The sequence below is a fragment of the Colletotrichum navitas genome (assembly GCF_030913465.1).
Source record: "Colletotrichum navitas strain CBS 125086 chromosome Unknown LY79scaffold_6, whole genome shotgun sequence".
NCBI classification, from domain to species: domain Eukaryota; kingdom Fungi; phylum Ascomycota; class Sordariomycetes; order Glomerellales; family Glomerellaceae; genus Colletotrichum; species Colletotrichum navitas.
Window position 1 is genome coordinate 733,545 of NW_026850552.1, and position 14,156 is coordinate 747,700.

The 14,156-nt window shown below is 51.8% G+C and overlaps 4 protein-coding genes across 4 annotated transcripts; 3 read left to right on the plus strand and 1 right to left on the minus strand.

Moving 5' to 3' along the window:
• Positions 1–389: 389 nt before the first annotated feature.
• Positions 390–4,186, plus strand: LY79DRAFT_646951 (RIC1-domain-containing protein). The gene is made up of 3 exons (XM_060562477.1): positions 390–1,150; positions 1,209–3,386; positions 3,436–4,186. Exons 1-3 carry the CDS (start codon positions 767–769, stop codon positions 4,135–4,137), a joined length of 3,264 nt encoding a protein of 1,087 aa, XP_060418815.1. The 5' UTR covers positions 390–766; the 3' UTR covers positions 4,138–4,186.
• A 737-nt stretch (positions 4,187–4,923) lies between these two features.
• On the plus strand, positions 4,924–5,871 carry LY79DRAFT_506807 (casein kinase II regulatory subunit; the record flags this gene model as incomplete). Its single annotated transcript, XM_060553758.1, has 3 exons — positions 4,924–4,959; positions 5,023–5,268; positions 5,398–5,871. 3 exons carry the CDS (start codon positions 4,924–4,926, stop codon positions 5,869–5,871), a joined length of 756 nt encoding a protein of 251 aa, XP_060418816.1.
• A 650-nt stretch (positions 5,872–6,521) lies between these two features.
• LY79DRAFT_587167 (PAP2 superfamily protein) lies at positions 6,522–7,851 on the minus strand (the record flags this gene model as incomplete). Its single annotated transcript, XM_060560736.1, has 3 exons — positions 6,522–6,918; positions 7,014–7,613; positions 7,664–7,851. The coding sequence occupies 3 exons, from the start codon at positions 7,849–7,851 to the stop codon at positions 6,522–6,524; spliced, it is 1,185 nt and encodes a 394-aa protein (XP_060418817.1).
• Positions 7,852–11,762: 3,911 nt separating this feature from the next.
• LY79DRAFT_587168 (polysaccharide deacetylase) lies at positions 11,763–12,969 on the plus strand (the record flags this gene model as incomplete). The annotated part of the gene is made up of 6 exons (XM_060560737.1): positions 11,763–11,808; positions 11,938–12,229; positions 12,283–12,370; positions 12,424–12,474; positions 12,524–12,584; positions 12,650–12,969. 6 exons carry the CDS (start codon positions 11,763–11,765, stop codon positions 12,967–12,969), a joined length of 858 nt encoding a protein of 285 aa, XP_060418818.1.
• Between the last annotated feature and the right edge of the window lie 1,187 nt (positions 12,970–14,156).

Consider the following 14,156-nt stretch of genomic DNA (forward strand, 5'->3'; position numbering starts at 1 on the left):
AGACAATGAACCCAAGTTGAATACACAGCTTTCTGAGCAGGAAGTTGGGCGCTTGATTAGGTAATTATGAATAATCGCATGGAAGCCAGCGCCAATCTCTATGCTTAACTAGGTAGGAAACGACGTCGAATGCGGTACTGCTACATAGGTAGGGTAGGTAGGTAAGTATGCAGCTCTCCAGCTTGAATAAAGACGCTGCACTGTGGTGGACGAGACGCGTTTAGTGGGGCTCGGTTGGCTGTTGTTCCTGGCCTAGACCAGTTGCCAAGTATGGAGGAAAGTGCATGCTTACATAAGTCAGTTCGGCCAGCTCGGCCATGCACAATCCTTTGGCTACACGGGCACATAGCGGGGACGGAGCTTCCAGGTGGAAGCTCAAGACCGGGTAGCGCAGCACTGGTCCACCCACCCCCTAAACGCTAACAACTTCGCAAGCTCTCCTCCCGCCGTCGGCCAGAAGCTCCTCGGGGCCATGATGCGCATCCCAGGTTGTTGACCAGCTTCTCCAATCTCCCTCCATCGGCTGTTCTCCTTATTCCGCACCGCATGCTGTAATTTTTCGATAGGCCACAGTCGATAAGAACATGAAGTTTCTGAGTTAAAGTCCATCGGCGGCCATGACCAAAGCATTGTTTAGCACGACGACAAAGGACACCCACTCGCCGACTCGAGGAGACTCCGGTCTGCAACCGACGAAGACTGCCATCGCGACGGCATCACCGCATCGAGGCTTTCTTGTTGACCAACGATATAGGGTCTTACCGAGATGTATTGGCCCATAGGAACCCCCAGAATCTTCGCAACGAGCAGCAGGTCTGGTCCTTCGTTCAACCTTGTCGTCTCCCACGATGGCCTGCCCAATCCCTTCGACAATCGACCAACCGTCGAGTCCTCTTCGTACCTCAATGCGCAGTCGCAACACTCCCAACAACACGAAGATATAGAGCTCGCTACTCCCCTGACACCCGTAACGCCTGCCATCCAATCCGTTGATCACGATGATGCCCACAGCCCGGAAACAACTCGGCCGTCACCTCGGCCCACCGCCAACATTCCTCTAAAAGATCCGATACTTGCGCTGCGCATCTCCCGACCTGGTCACCTCTTTGCTGTGATAACCTTGACATCGATGACGATATGGCAGGTCAAGGTCAGTCCTCGTGCCGAATACGGTCTTTTCGCATCGATCCATACTTACACCCTCCAAGCCTACAGTCATCCTTGCCGTGGTAGTACGCTCAGAGTCGTCCCTGTCAACATATGGCGAGAATGCCGACCTGTTAATGCGCCCAGACTCGGCCATCTTCGTCGTTCGAACAACTCTGGGTTATCTCATCACCTACTCGCTAGCGACGGACTCTGAAGCCCATGTATACAAGCCTTACTTCCCAAGTTACGCAAATATCCAGCGACGTCGCCAAAACCATCATGGTGGGCCCGGAAACACAGCTCCGGATCAGTATCTTTGGGGTCCTGGCGAAGGCCAAGGGGTGCGCGATGTGAGCGTCCGCTTCAGGATGGTCATCAAGGTCGATGCCGGCATAGAAAGCGCTTTGGCACTGGATGACGAACTGGTTGTGGCTACACGCAAACCAGCAGCTATTCAGTGCATACGCTGGACCCCAGATCAAAGCGGCAGTCAGACCAAGACAGAAATTATCAGTCGAATGGGATGGCTGGAGAAGAAGATCACCATTATTGAGATGACCCATGATCGACCTATGAACCTATCGACTTGGATCACAAGTGACGGCAAAGTCTATGCAGTCCAGCGTCTACATCCACGCGACCAGTCTCACGGAAATTCTCAAGGAGCGGATCCCAAGAAGCTGTTCAAGGGTTACTGTTTCCATACACCGATCAACCCGGAAGAAGCTGCCAAAAAAGCTGTCATAAACGCAAGGTTCTCTTTGATTGCTGTCGGATGCGCGGATGGCTGCATCCGTGTGTATTCAGCTCGGGATTATGCTGGGAACATCCCGCCTTCGCACACGCACACTACTCCGGTGTCAACGATAGTCTCTGGTTCGATCACCACTTTGAGCTACTCCCCTGACGGTTACTGTCTATTTGCCGGCTTTGAAAACGGCTGGGCTACCTGGAGCGTCTATGGAAAGCCCGGCAGTCATAGTTTTGGTGCGCACGATGCGATCATTGAGGCCAACGGGGAGAACTGGGTCGCCGGCGTAGGGGATGCCGTCTGGCTCGGGAGTGGCTCAGAGATACTAATCACACATCGTCGACACGAGGCAATTTGGGTACTGGAAATGGCCAGGAGTGCAGTGGTCGGTAACTACAACGCGGCAAATCTCATGCGCACGGTACTACAGACCAGCACGAATGTCATGATATATCGCGGTTATGATCTGCCAGATCTAGCGAGCATATCTGCAGAGCCTCATTTGTGGCATACGGCAAAAGTACCTCCGGCCTACCTTCTTCAGCATTGGCCTATTCGGCATACCGTGATTTCGCCAGATGGGCGATATGTTGCTGTGGCTGGGCGCCGAGGCCTGGCCCACTACAGTGTCAACAGTGGCCGTTGGAAGACGTTCGCCAATGAGGCCATGGAAAACGAATTTCAGGTTAGAGGCAGCATGTGTTGGTATCAGCATATCCTTGTGGCTGCCGTAGAGGCCAACAAGTCACATGAACTTCGCCTCTACTCTAGGGAGACGGCCCTCGACAACTCTCAAGTGCTACACACTCAGCCGTTACCAGCACCGGTGGTTCTGGTGACCACATCGGGAGAAGACTCCTTGCTGGTATATACATACGAGAATCTTCTGTATCATTTCATCTTCGCACCGACAGGCGGCTCGATTAGGCTGGTTCAGCTTGGGCAAATTGCCTTTCACGGCATAGTGCGGTCGCCTGCCAGAGTCCGTGGGCTGAGCTGGATTTTGCCGGATAGCCAACTCGTTGACGGTGATCCGTCACAGGATGTCGCTGTTGCGTCAGTCTTATTCCTGGTTGACGCCAAATTGGTACTGCTTCAACCATCGTTTAACAGTGAAGGGAATCTGAAGTATGATATGAAGGTCATCGCTCAAAACGTGGAGTTCCATGTGAGCATGAGAGACCAGCCGCATTTCGACGCAATAGCTACGCAGGCAGAAGAGCCATTGCCAGCGGGTGCAGACGTAACTCTGCGGAACTCCCTCTGGGTTTTCGATGGCCAGGAATTCAAGCTTTGGCCGGACATACAAGAGGTGTTGCGAGCAGCATCAACTGAGTCACAACGGGATCTACCTAGGACGATATCAGTCCCTCTGGACTTTTATCCTCTTTCAACCCTTCTTAGTAAGGGTATAATTCTCGGGGTCGAAGCCGATCTTGTACAGAGGCGGGATATCAGCTTTTCATTTTTCCGCTTCGCGATCAGGGTAGGTTTGCAATTTGCCCGACAGAAACAATTTTACTAACGGTCAACAGACCCATCTATTTTTGCCCGACATTTTGCGTTTCTTCCTGTCCGAAGGCAAGGCTGTCGACGCCGTCAGGCTGTCGGAACAGTATCAGAACTTGGAGTATTTCGCGCATGCGCTGGAAATCTTGCTCCACAAGGTTCTCGACGACGAAGTGGATTCTGGACCAAGCCCAGAGGAGGCAATTCTACCCCGAGTTTTGTCACTGTTGTCTTCTTTTAAACAGTACTTGGACATTGTGGTACAATGCACAAGGAAGACAGAGGTGAGACAGTGGCGAACGCTTTTTGCTTACCTCCCACCGGTGCAAGAGCTGTTTGAAGAGTCACTTCAGCGAGGGTCTCTCAAGACTGCTGGTGGCTATCTCATCATCCTCCACACACTTGATGAGTTAGGGTCTGCTTCGGAGCAAACCGTGCGATTGCTGTCAAGGGCGATGAAGGAGGGTGATTGGGATTTGTGCAAGGAATTGGCACGATTCCTAGCGGCCATGGACGAGACGGGCGACACATTACGCGAGGCCATGGAGGGGGTGAACATTACACCCAAGAGCAACGAGGACCAAACTGGGATAATGAGTCGGCTTGATGTGCCAAATAGTAGAGGGGTCAATGGCCTGGGCCTAAAATACGCAGAACAGAGCGACGAATTGGAGTCAGAAGGCCAGTCGGTTAGCGACACTGCGAGCTTCAGTTCGGAAGGTCGCTAGATGCTATATGTAGCAGCAAACATTTGAGACAGCGGGTTTCTCGACTCATATACGCTCCCCCTCCCCTTCCCCCACGGGGTTTTTTTTTTCCCTTCTTCTTTTTTGTTTGTGGCCATTCTTGACATGCGGGCGGAGATGCATGCGCATGAGGAATAGGATAGTCATGGTGTTTTCATCTGGACGTTGAAAACGCTTCGTGTTGCGAAGGACGAAGGAGACAGGCAATGGGATTTTCGCCAGTCTTGCACTATGAGATGGTTTTATACAGGGATATTACAGCAAATCTATTTGGGAAGATAAAGGTTAGGTACGTACCTTTCTCGACCCCCTCCCCCCTTCCTGGTTTTGGCCTGGCCTGGTGCCACCACAGCCCCGCCAACCACTTTCCGCCCTGCAGATGAGCGCAGAGATTCGGCGTCAACCACCACTAACGGTAAAAGAAGACATTATCGCCAGCCCATCACTCCAACATCTATCAGCGGCTCGGGCATACTCTCGCACTGCAACAGCAGAAATACTCCAATACCCACAAGAGCCACGAACGCAGCGCTCCACAGTATCTCGCGGATCTGGGCCATGATCTGAGAATTTGTCACGGGTACGAGTCGCACCTTCTTCCGCAATGATGGACGATTTCGTCAGCGAGTCGGATAGTGACTACACGAGCTATTGGCGAGACTGGGTGAGTTTGGTTTGCATGCAAGAAACAGGCCCTTGATAGCAATCTGCGCGCGAAGGTGTTTCCCAAGAGGCGAAGACGCTGGGCCGGATGCAACGCGCTCGCTTATGCGCAAGATTTATCAAGGCTCAAATATCACCGCAGTTTGCCTGCAACTGCTCGTAGAAGCCGCTGAATGGACCCTGCTAACCAGCATACCCGTCTAGTTCATTTCCTCTCGGGGCAACGAATACTTCTGCGAGATCGACGAAGATTACCTTACGGATCGGTTCAACTTGACGGGACTGAACACGGAAGTACAATACTACCAATATGCACTGGACCTCATCACGGATGTCTTTGACTTGGACTGCGACGACGAAATGAGGGAGACCATAGAGAAGTCCGCAAGGCATCTATACGGTCTTGTACACGCCCGCTTCATTGTTACGACGAGAGGTCTCGCCAAGATGGTATGCTGCGCATTTCTCGCTTGCGTTCTTCATGTCCCTGTCTACGTAGACGAGATTGGAAGAGAGAGGAGAAGACCGAGAGGATGATGGAACCTTGAACGAACAGCACGGCTGACATACACATTCTAGCTCGAAAAGTATAAGAAAGCCGACTTTGGCAAATGCCCCCGCGTCATGTGTCACTCGCACCCCCTCCTCCCCATGGGTCTTGCCGACATCCCTAATATGAAGCCCGTTAAGCTCTACTGCGCCCGCTGCGAGGATATTTACAACCCAAAGTCATCGCGCCACGCTGCCATTGATGGCGCCTACTTCGGCACCTCATTCCACAACATCATCTTTCAGGCCTACCCGGCCCTCATCCCTACGAAGAGTGCCGAGCGTTACATCCCGCGCGTCTACGGCTTCAAAGTTCACGCCCCAGCCGCTCTGATCAGGTGGCAGCACCACAAAAAAGATACGATGCGTCGTCGCCTACGCAAGATGGAGGTCGACAGCGGTTTCCGCGATGAGGACGTGCTTGAGGAGGAGGACGACGTCGAGTTCGAGGGCATAGATACAGCCCGCCCGACGGGCGCCGATGAAGGCATCGCCATGGCCTGAAGAAATCGAGGGAACGACGGTCTGCAGACTACGCTGCGCTCTTACCTCATGAGCACGATACTCGTACTGGTCATGATGGCTACAAGGCATGCTAGTACCGCAATCTAGCGAGCTCGCAAAAGGGGGCTTGTGTCTTGTCCCGTTGTGACATACGACAGGCAGTGATAAGTCATCGGCTCGCCTTGCTCTTCTCGGTTTGCTATTTTCTTGCTTTGGTAGACTCGGTCGGGCTTCCGGAATAATGACGTGATGGCTTTCACGATCTCCCCTCGTGCTTGGTCATGATCGTACGACTTTAAATCAACTGGGATAGCTGTCCAGCTTAGCGTGCGTGCTGCCGCATTTCTAGGTCGCCAAACGAACGCCCCACGTTTTATTGCAGGTGCGGTTATCGTCTAGTCAATCAAATACTCATCTTGAAGGGTCTTTTCACGCGACGGACGACGTTTGATGCATCAACTAAGTCGTAACCACAATTCTATTCCGTAACGGTCGTACCTGCGTGCCATGCCTGACCCCAAAAATAACATTGCCCTAGGCCGCCAATCCTTTTCCAGGCGGGTGGTATACCTTAAAACTCCAATCATGCCCAACGTGCCCATTTTGGAAATGCAATGGGTGCTAACCCGACGAACCGTATTATACGGCCATTAGAAACGGGGTTCAGGCTCCGCCCCTTCATTGGAGCCGGCCTTGCTGACGTATTGAGTCGATGATGCTTGACCCGCGACCGGTCTGGACATGTATGCTTCCTCCTCGTCTCCTGCCCTGATAAAGTCGCCCTTCTCGGTCGCATAACTATAGGATCCGACACCAGACCACCAAGCCTTGTCGTGGCTTCGAGGACCCCAGGCCCAACCCGCACCCTGGCGGATTGGGAGGTGATAGTAGCGAAATGCAAAAATGGAGGTGAAGATGCCAATCATATAGCCGAAGAGAATATCGAAACCGTGATGGCGGAAGTCAAACCAGCGAGAGCCAGCGATGAAGATCGATGCGAACCATGGGAGGACCACGATAGTCAGAAGGTAGATGGGGGGGCGGCAGCTTGGCGACGGACAGCAGTCACAATCTTGTTGTGCTCCGCCAAGTTCCTGGCAGCGCCTGCCGAGTCGGGGTTCAAAGAACCACCTTCACCAGACAGTACCTCGTAGTCGACGCCGGACTTTTGCAGGCGAGATGGGAAGGCCGAGTGAGACTCAGCACCGTTGTCCGAAGCTACAAAAGGTACAGTAACGGCGAACTTGCTAGCGAGGAAAAGAGACAGATAAATCAAGCCGGCGGCGGCGGAGCTCGAGTGACCGGATGGATAGCTGCGGAAGCCATCATCAAGTGTGTGCGAATCAGTGTTCTTGCAAATATTTGCTGATACGAGTTGGCCAAAGCCAGTCGCGCCGGTCAAACCAGTGATGCCAGGAAAAGTGCCGCCAACGATGTAGTTCTGAATGTTGTCCAAGTCAGGCTGGCATCGTGACAGAAGATCGGGCCTAGGCTTTCCAAACATGTTTTTCATGCCGTTAGTGATGAAGAAGGCGCCGACATGGGCGAGGGCGAGACCAAGGTAGCCAACGTGCAACTCCCACAGTTTACGTTTCCAAACAAGCGACTTCGGAGTTCCTTTGGGAACAGTATTTCCAGGAACGAGAACGAGGCATACGGCGGCAATAATTATGATAGGGACGCCAACTGCGATAATGGCGGCCAGCCACATAGGGACTGTCTCATGTTCGGTGAAGGGGAAGCTGCGGGATGGGGTCAGTGACAAGACGTGTTAGAGGGGAGCTTGGCTTACGAGATATTGGGGTCAAGAACGGAAAAAGGGCGTTTGTTCGGCTCGACGACTCCCAGTACTGTTGCAATACCTCCAGCGACAGCAAGGACGAACCAGTCGAAGACGTAGGAGCCGATCAGGGAGGGCGTCCAATGACCGCGGCGTGGACGTGTAGAGCGCCTTGCATAGGGCGCGGGCGATTCGGGCATTTTGTAATACGATGGCCTCGACGAGGGCGACAGGTTTGCGAGAGGGATGGAGGAGGACATGAGAGGAGAGGATATGAAAGAGAAAGAGGGTAGACAAGTAGCAGGTCATCCGAAAAGAGGGTGGCTTCGAGCTACTTCAGGTGAACGAGTGAACGAGTGAACGAGTAAGGGGAAGGAGGAAGAGAGTTTTAGTGTTATGGGGGTGGAATTGGGGACGATCTGCACAGACGACGAAGGCCTAGGGCGCGCGGATGCGGTAATGGCCGACCGGGGTGGTGAGTACGGGTAGGCTGTACCTCGTAGTCGAGGTACTAATGAGGGTACGTAGCAAGCCTGAGTCGGTGTGAAAAGAAAAGCCGAATAAAAAATAGAAAATATAGAAGAAAGATCAGGAGGTTTTCGAGAATGAAAAGAGATAGAGTTATCGATTGAAGATTGACGGCGGGCCCGCTCAGTGATGAAAGTGGTCAAGTGACAAGTAATTGACAAGTCTAGTACCTACGTATGGGTGGACAAGAAGACGTCGGTGCATGTAGCTGGAATGAAGATGGGTAAGGTGCGGGAGACACGGGAGTTGGGACGACGAAGGAATGGAAAATTGGAGCCGTAACGTGCACAAGAGGCAAGAATGAGGCTGGTTGGGTTGGCTGGCTGGCTGGGAACTCATGCTTTGAGACAGGCAAGGTGACCAATGTGGTAAGCAGTCGCGTGGCAGTGCTACGCGACGGCGGCGGCGGGCAATGCAGGGCGGAAGATTAAATGGATGCCTCCTGGTACCGTAAGAGCTTTAGCAATACACGGCAACACATGAGTTCATCTCTCAAAGAGAGAGAGAGAGAGAGAGAGAGAGAGAGAGAGAGGTTAATGCAATGTGCCGCCTTTAAGCCTTAGCCCCATTTCGTGGCAATAGTGATTGCGCAATATGTCAAATTGCCATTTTTGGCCACGGTGAGACTCGTTTATCCCGTACGTTGTGTACGCGAAACTGAGTATGCAGACGATTGGCGGCGGCCCAAAGCATCAATAGGTAGATTGAATGAGTGCTTTGCGAGACGTGCATGCCAACACATACGGTGCTCCATTTAGCTTGCTATGGTGAGTTGGTTGAAAGTCCAGAGCCCCAACGCCACCGCCAATGCTAGGATTTGTCAGTATTTCCCGCCGTACATCGCTGTTGTTATTAACCCCAAAGGACAGGACAGTCAGCCCAACAGATCAGACGGCATTGGAAAGGGACTAACGCCAAGATAAATCACATCCATAAATAACCCCCAAACCAAGTGTTTGAGAAACGTCCGCCCTGAGGGAGCCCGTCTCATGTGCAACTCCAGCCAACCGTACCAAAAGATAGGTAAGCCAGAAAGACACCGGGGAAGGTAGGTAAACAAAATGGACAAGACCTAGTGTAAAGGAAGCAGAATGATTTCAAATTGATTAAGGTGAGCAAAAGTGATAATCTAAATAAATAAAATAAAACCCATAATAATAATATAAAAAAAAGATAGAAAGAGAGAAGTCGGAAAGAAGGCAAAGGCAGGGGAGGGAATACGTACCATCTCGATGTCAATTGCTGAGGTTCCTCCTTCGCCAGTGGCTGACTTGCTGTCGCAGCCCCGTATAAACCGCCTCAAAGGATACCCCTTGTTGGTCAGCGCAGCGTGGCTTAGACCTTGGCTGTGGACCAGTGCTCCAGGGGTCACAGCTGATCCTGTCACTTTCTAACCTAGCCAAGGGGATTCTCCTCGGCTTCCGTAACTCCTTGACGCCGATGCCGTCCGCGCCTACCCAGGGAACGGAAAATTACGCAATGAAACGGCTGTTGATGGTATCCAACTCAGCAAGGCTGCAGCACCAAACAGATTTGACTACCAAGCCGTGGCTAGCTCTCTCTCTCTCTCTCTCTCTCTCTCTCTCTCTCTCTCTCTCTCTCTCTCTCTCTCTCTCTCTCTCTCTCTCTCTCTCTCTCTCTCTCTCTCTCTCTCTCTTCTTCTTCTTCTTCTTCCCGACAACAAGATATATTACCAAGGCCTTCCATCACGTCTCATTAATCTAAGCGAGCCAGTTCGGAGCTGATTGAACGTCGCATTCATGCATGTGTATCCAACTGCGTGCAGATAGCCTCCATCAAAATCAAACCTCCTAATTATCACCTAATTAAGATCGGACGTTCTTAATTACCATCATCGACATTTCTCCAGATCTTCACCGTTCGCAAACAACAACGAGGTGCCCGCCCTGTAAAGCAGCCAGCATCAGAGGTTTGCGTACCTGCTCAACCGCTATTCGGCTTCTGTGGCTGCACAATGTTTAGGTGCTCTTGGCAAAGTAGGGCCGATAATCCAAGAGAGTGGTTTGGCTGGGCAAATGGCGGTTTATTCCCTGCGCGCCAACCGCAATTGGGTGACTCTTTTAGGCGCCCGTGTGATGGAGGGCGCAATGGTTCTACCTAGTCCCCATCCTATCTCCGCCCGATCATCATGGCGATGCATCAGGTGGAGGCGCTATCAGAGCCATATCCTTTTGCGTCTCTTTGCTTTTCTGGAATTGTCCGAAACGAAAAACATTGGGATAACGCCAGGCGAAGAAAGGTTCTTGCCTCCAAACCCCCGGTCTAACCCCTTGTCCCGCACTACTCAGGGGCTTTAACGGGCTTTGCAGATCTCGGCTTGCTTTACGACCATCAGTCAAATGACACTTGCCTCCTCGAAGGGTGATTCCCCGAGAACGGGAATGGATTGTTCTAACATCCCATTCATGACAAGGTCATATCCCCGGCAAAAATCTCCCATCCCATACTCCCAGAGGCATCGTCTATTGGCGGTCCGCCAGGACGCACACCTAAGCCCCAAGCCTATATAATTGGGAGCCTCTCCGCACCTATACGGCGGCCAGTGTCTTCGCTTGGAAGATTGATGCCACAGCCAGGCCAAGATGACAAACCCTGGGCTTAAAGTTTCAACTCGCCGTCGGCCCCGCATCATCCATCAGCCGGTCAGCTTGTGCTACTGCAACCTCCAGTCCCGGGCCCTTGTGGTGCTTACCTACCGTCACTAGCTACGGTGAGAATTGTATCCCGGAGCGTCAAAGCATCAGTTGGCTATCTTGCCATTGACCGGAACCCTCATAGCATGTCACTTCAACCAATATGGTTCTGCCAAAAGTGATATCTTACTCAGCAGTAATCCCCCATTTCCAAGCAATGGCATAGCATTGTTTCTGGGGAACTTGGATCTCGACACACGGTCCTCTAAGGAAGGCGCACACTGGCTGCATCCCACTTTGCAAACGAGCATTATAGTTCTCGTCAGAGCCTACACTACCTTACGTCCGTACGTCGTTCCGTTCATCTCGGCCCGCAGATCGCTACAACAACACCAGGAATCTCATATTCCCAAGCATAAGGGTTTCTCTCTTATTCGCACCATGACGAAAGATGCCCCCCTGTAGCCCTTGCTAACGGTTTCGCGGCTCACCGTTCTGGCGATCCGCTGCTACCACCATATGCGGGCATGTCTTGATACTTTTAAGACGCCTCCCGCAGCCGCGTTTCTTGGCTCGATCTGACTTGACATTCCTCCTCCAAAACTTCGTGGCATTCACTCGTTTTTGTAACTTGATCACGCTCGTTCTATCCTGTTTTCTTATCAGCAACCCTGTACGGTCTTCTTTTTATTATCATTCTGACGTCCACTATGCCCGCGCTCGAGTTCATTATGCTTGCCCTCGCCGGCACTATAGCAGCCTCGCCCCTGGCTGCTCGGTAAATGGCTGGTGCGGCTCTGCTGACGAGTACTGCCTGACGTCCAACGGCTGCCAGCCCGGGTTCGGAACGTGTCGGCAGGATGGCACCCCGCCAACTGATTCGGGTGCTGATAGTAGCAACTCCGGTCCTGGGCTCTGCGGCCCAAACAATGGGGGCACTAGTTGCGCTGCAAATGAATGCTGTTCTGCTGCTGGGTTTGTGACTAGCCCTCGTGGTCGAGTTTTTTTGCTAACATACTACTAGATACTGCGGAACAACTCCGGGTTAGACAATCTTGAGATGCGGGTCACATTCGAACCCACACCCCGACTAACATGTTGTAGACCACTGTAAAGCTCCAGACTGCTTCTTCCAGTTTGGTCCGGCATGTGATGCCAACAAGATCCCGCCGGGACTAAATACCTCTGACATCGCCCGAAACAAGCTTGGCCAGGTCGAGTATGGTGGTCCTGGTGTATACAGCTGCATCAACCCGGGCGATGTTGCCCTGACGTATGACGACGGCCCGGCTTCGTACACTAACGACTTGTTGGATTTACTGAAGAAGTATAGTGCCACGGCGACTTTTATGATTACGGGCAACAATAATGCCAAGGGCGAGATTGATAACGCGACGTTTCCCTGGGCCAGCACCATCAAGTATGCTGCCTAATCTATATTGGCCCAAGTATCATGACTGATTTAGTATCAAATGATAGACGGATGTACACCGATGGCCACCAAATTGCTAGCCATACCTGGTCTCACGCCGACCTGGTTTGTTTCCCCACCTCATCTGTTGATTGCTCGATCTAATCGTCCTGTTTTAGTGCCAAATCACCTCGGCTCAGCGCAAGAATGAGATGTATAAGCTAGAAATGGTTTGTTGTGCCGTTCCATATACTCTTACTACAACTGACTGCTGCCAAGGCGCTTCGCAACATCCTCGGCGTCATCCCTACTTACATGAGGTCAGCCTCTTCCCCTCTGCGTAAGACTACCCCCTAATTTTTATTAACTTCCTCCAAAGACCCCCCTACTCTTCATGCACGGCAGAGTGTGGCTGTGAGGATGATATGAAGGATCTGGGCTACTCGGTCATATATTTCGATCTTGACACGGCCGACTATCTCCATGACAGCCAGAGCGAGATCCAGATGTCTAAGGACATTGTTGACCAGTCCATCAACGCCAAGCCCGCCCTGAGCGATAATTTCCTTGTCATCGGCCACGATATTCATCAGCAAACTGTTTACAACCTGACTGAGTATATGCTCCAGAAATTTCAGGGCAGAAAGCTGGTCACTATTGGCGAGTGCGTGGGAGATCCCAAGGAGAACTGGTACCGCAGTGACGCCCGTACTACGCTTATTTGATCTCTCGTACATTGGTCACATAGTTGCGGACATCAATGGTGTTCCTAATAGTATCAATGCAATGCTTATCTTGGTAGAGAACTAGGAGCCTGCTGCCAACTAAACCCAAATGTCGATATTCTGCACCATTATGCGTGTCCTGTACATAATACCGTATGTGGTCAAACCAACATAAAGCATGATCTCATGTGCCCACAATGTTAACGACATGCATGGCGTGGACAAACTTAGTCCTTGCCACAGATGGACCAGTGTCTGTACGATATATTATGATTACCTAGACCGAAATGAAACTTTCGTTGTTCCTGACCAGAACTCCAATGACACAGCTTATCAAGATGTGCGCGTATATATGTGCCACCTGCTGTGAAAGTCCTAGGACGTTAGTCACCATGCGAGATGAAGTGTTGCCGGGTTGTCGAAAGACAGATCAATGGACCAAAACAACCGCGACGCACCAGAGCAAGAAAAGTGGACCAGAAAAACAAACAAGACAGCCAAAAGTAACAGACGGACTACGAACTGGTGGTGTCCAGGAGGGTGCGGTAGGGTCAGGCTCATGCGAGCACAGCAGCATCCGTCCGAGGGCTCCTTGCACATAGACGCGTTGTGACTCGAAGTCGTCCGTGCCATCTCGCGAAAATCAGTTGCGCTGCAAGACCTGTTCAAGTTCAATCGACATGCAAGGGGGAAAATATGTGTTTGAACAAAACGCAATGCAATGTATTTACCCTTCCTTGAACCCTATTCTCCGAACAGATGTATGTACAATTTCTTTTTTTGCACGATTGCCGTTGCCCACGACCCACGATCCCTCCTTTCACATAAGTGTGCTCCTTTCCCCACGGGGGCCAATCCTCCCCAACGTCCATCACCCAAACACCCCCGAATTGGAGAGACGATCAGACGAAGAGCCTAGAATACGCAAAACTAACGGATCTCATGTCTTGCCAGCCCAGTGGAAGATAGAGTCAACGAACTCCAGCCAAACCGTCCGCTTTCGTGATATCCTTGACCCGACTCCATGCGCCGTTCATGAGACAAGAGCAACAAGGACCCAATGCACTGGAAAGATGTATAACCGGCAAAAATAAGCAGCAGGAAACAGCTGCCCGTAATCTGACAACCAAGTCTGGACCATGTAATCCAGACAGAAAAAGCAATAGCCTCAATCATCCCCTTCCTCT

Coding starts and splice junctions, on each gene's coding strand:
- LY79DRAFT_646951 (XM_060562477.1), top strand. CDS start 767: ATGTATTGGCCCATAGGAACCCCCAGAATCTTCGCAACGAGCAGCAGG. Junction 1,151..1,208: donor TGACGATATGGCAGGTCAAG/GTCAGTCCTCGT, acceptor ACACCCTCCAAG/CCTACAGTCATCCTTGCCGT. Junction 3,387..3,435: donor TTTTCCGCTTCGCGATCAGG/GTAGGTTTGCAA, acceptor AACGGTCAACAG/ACCCATCTATTTTTGCCCGA.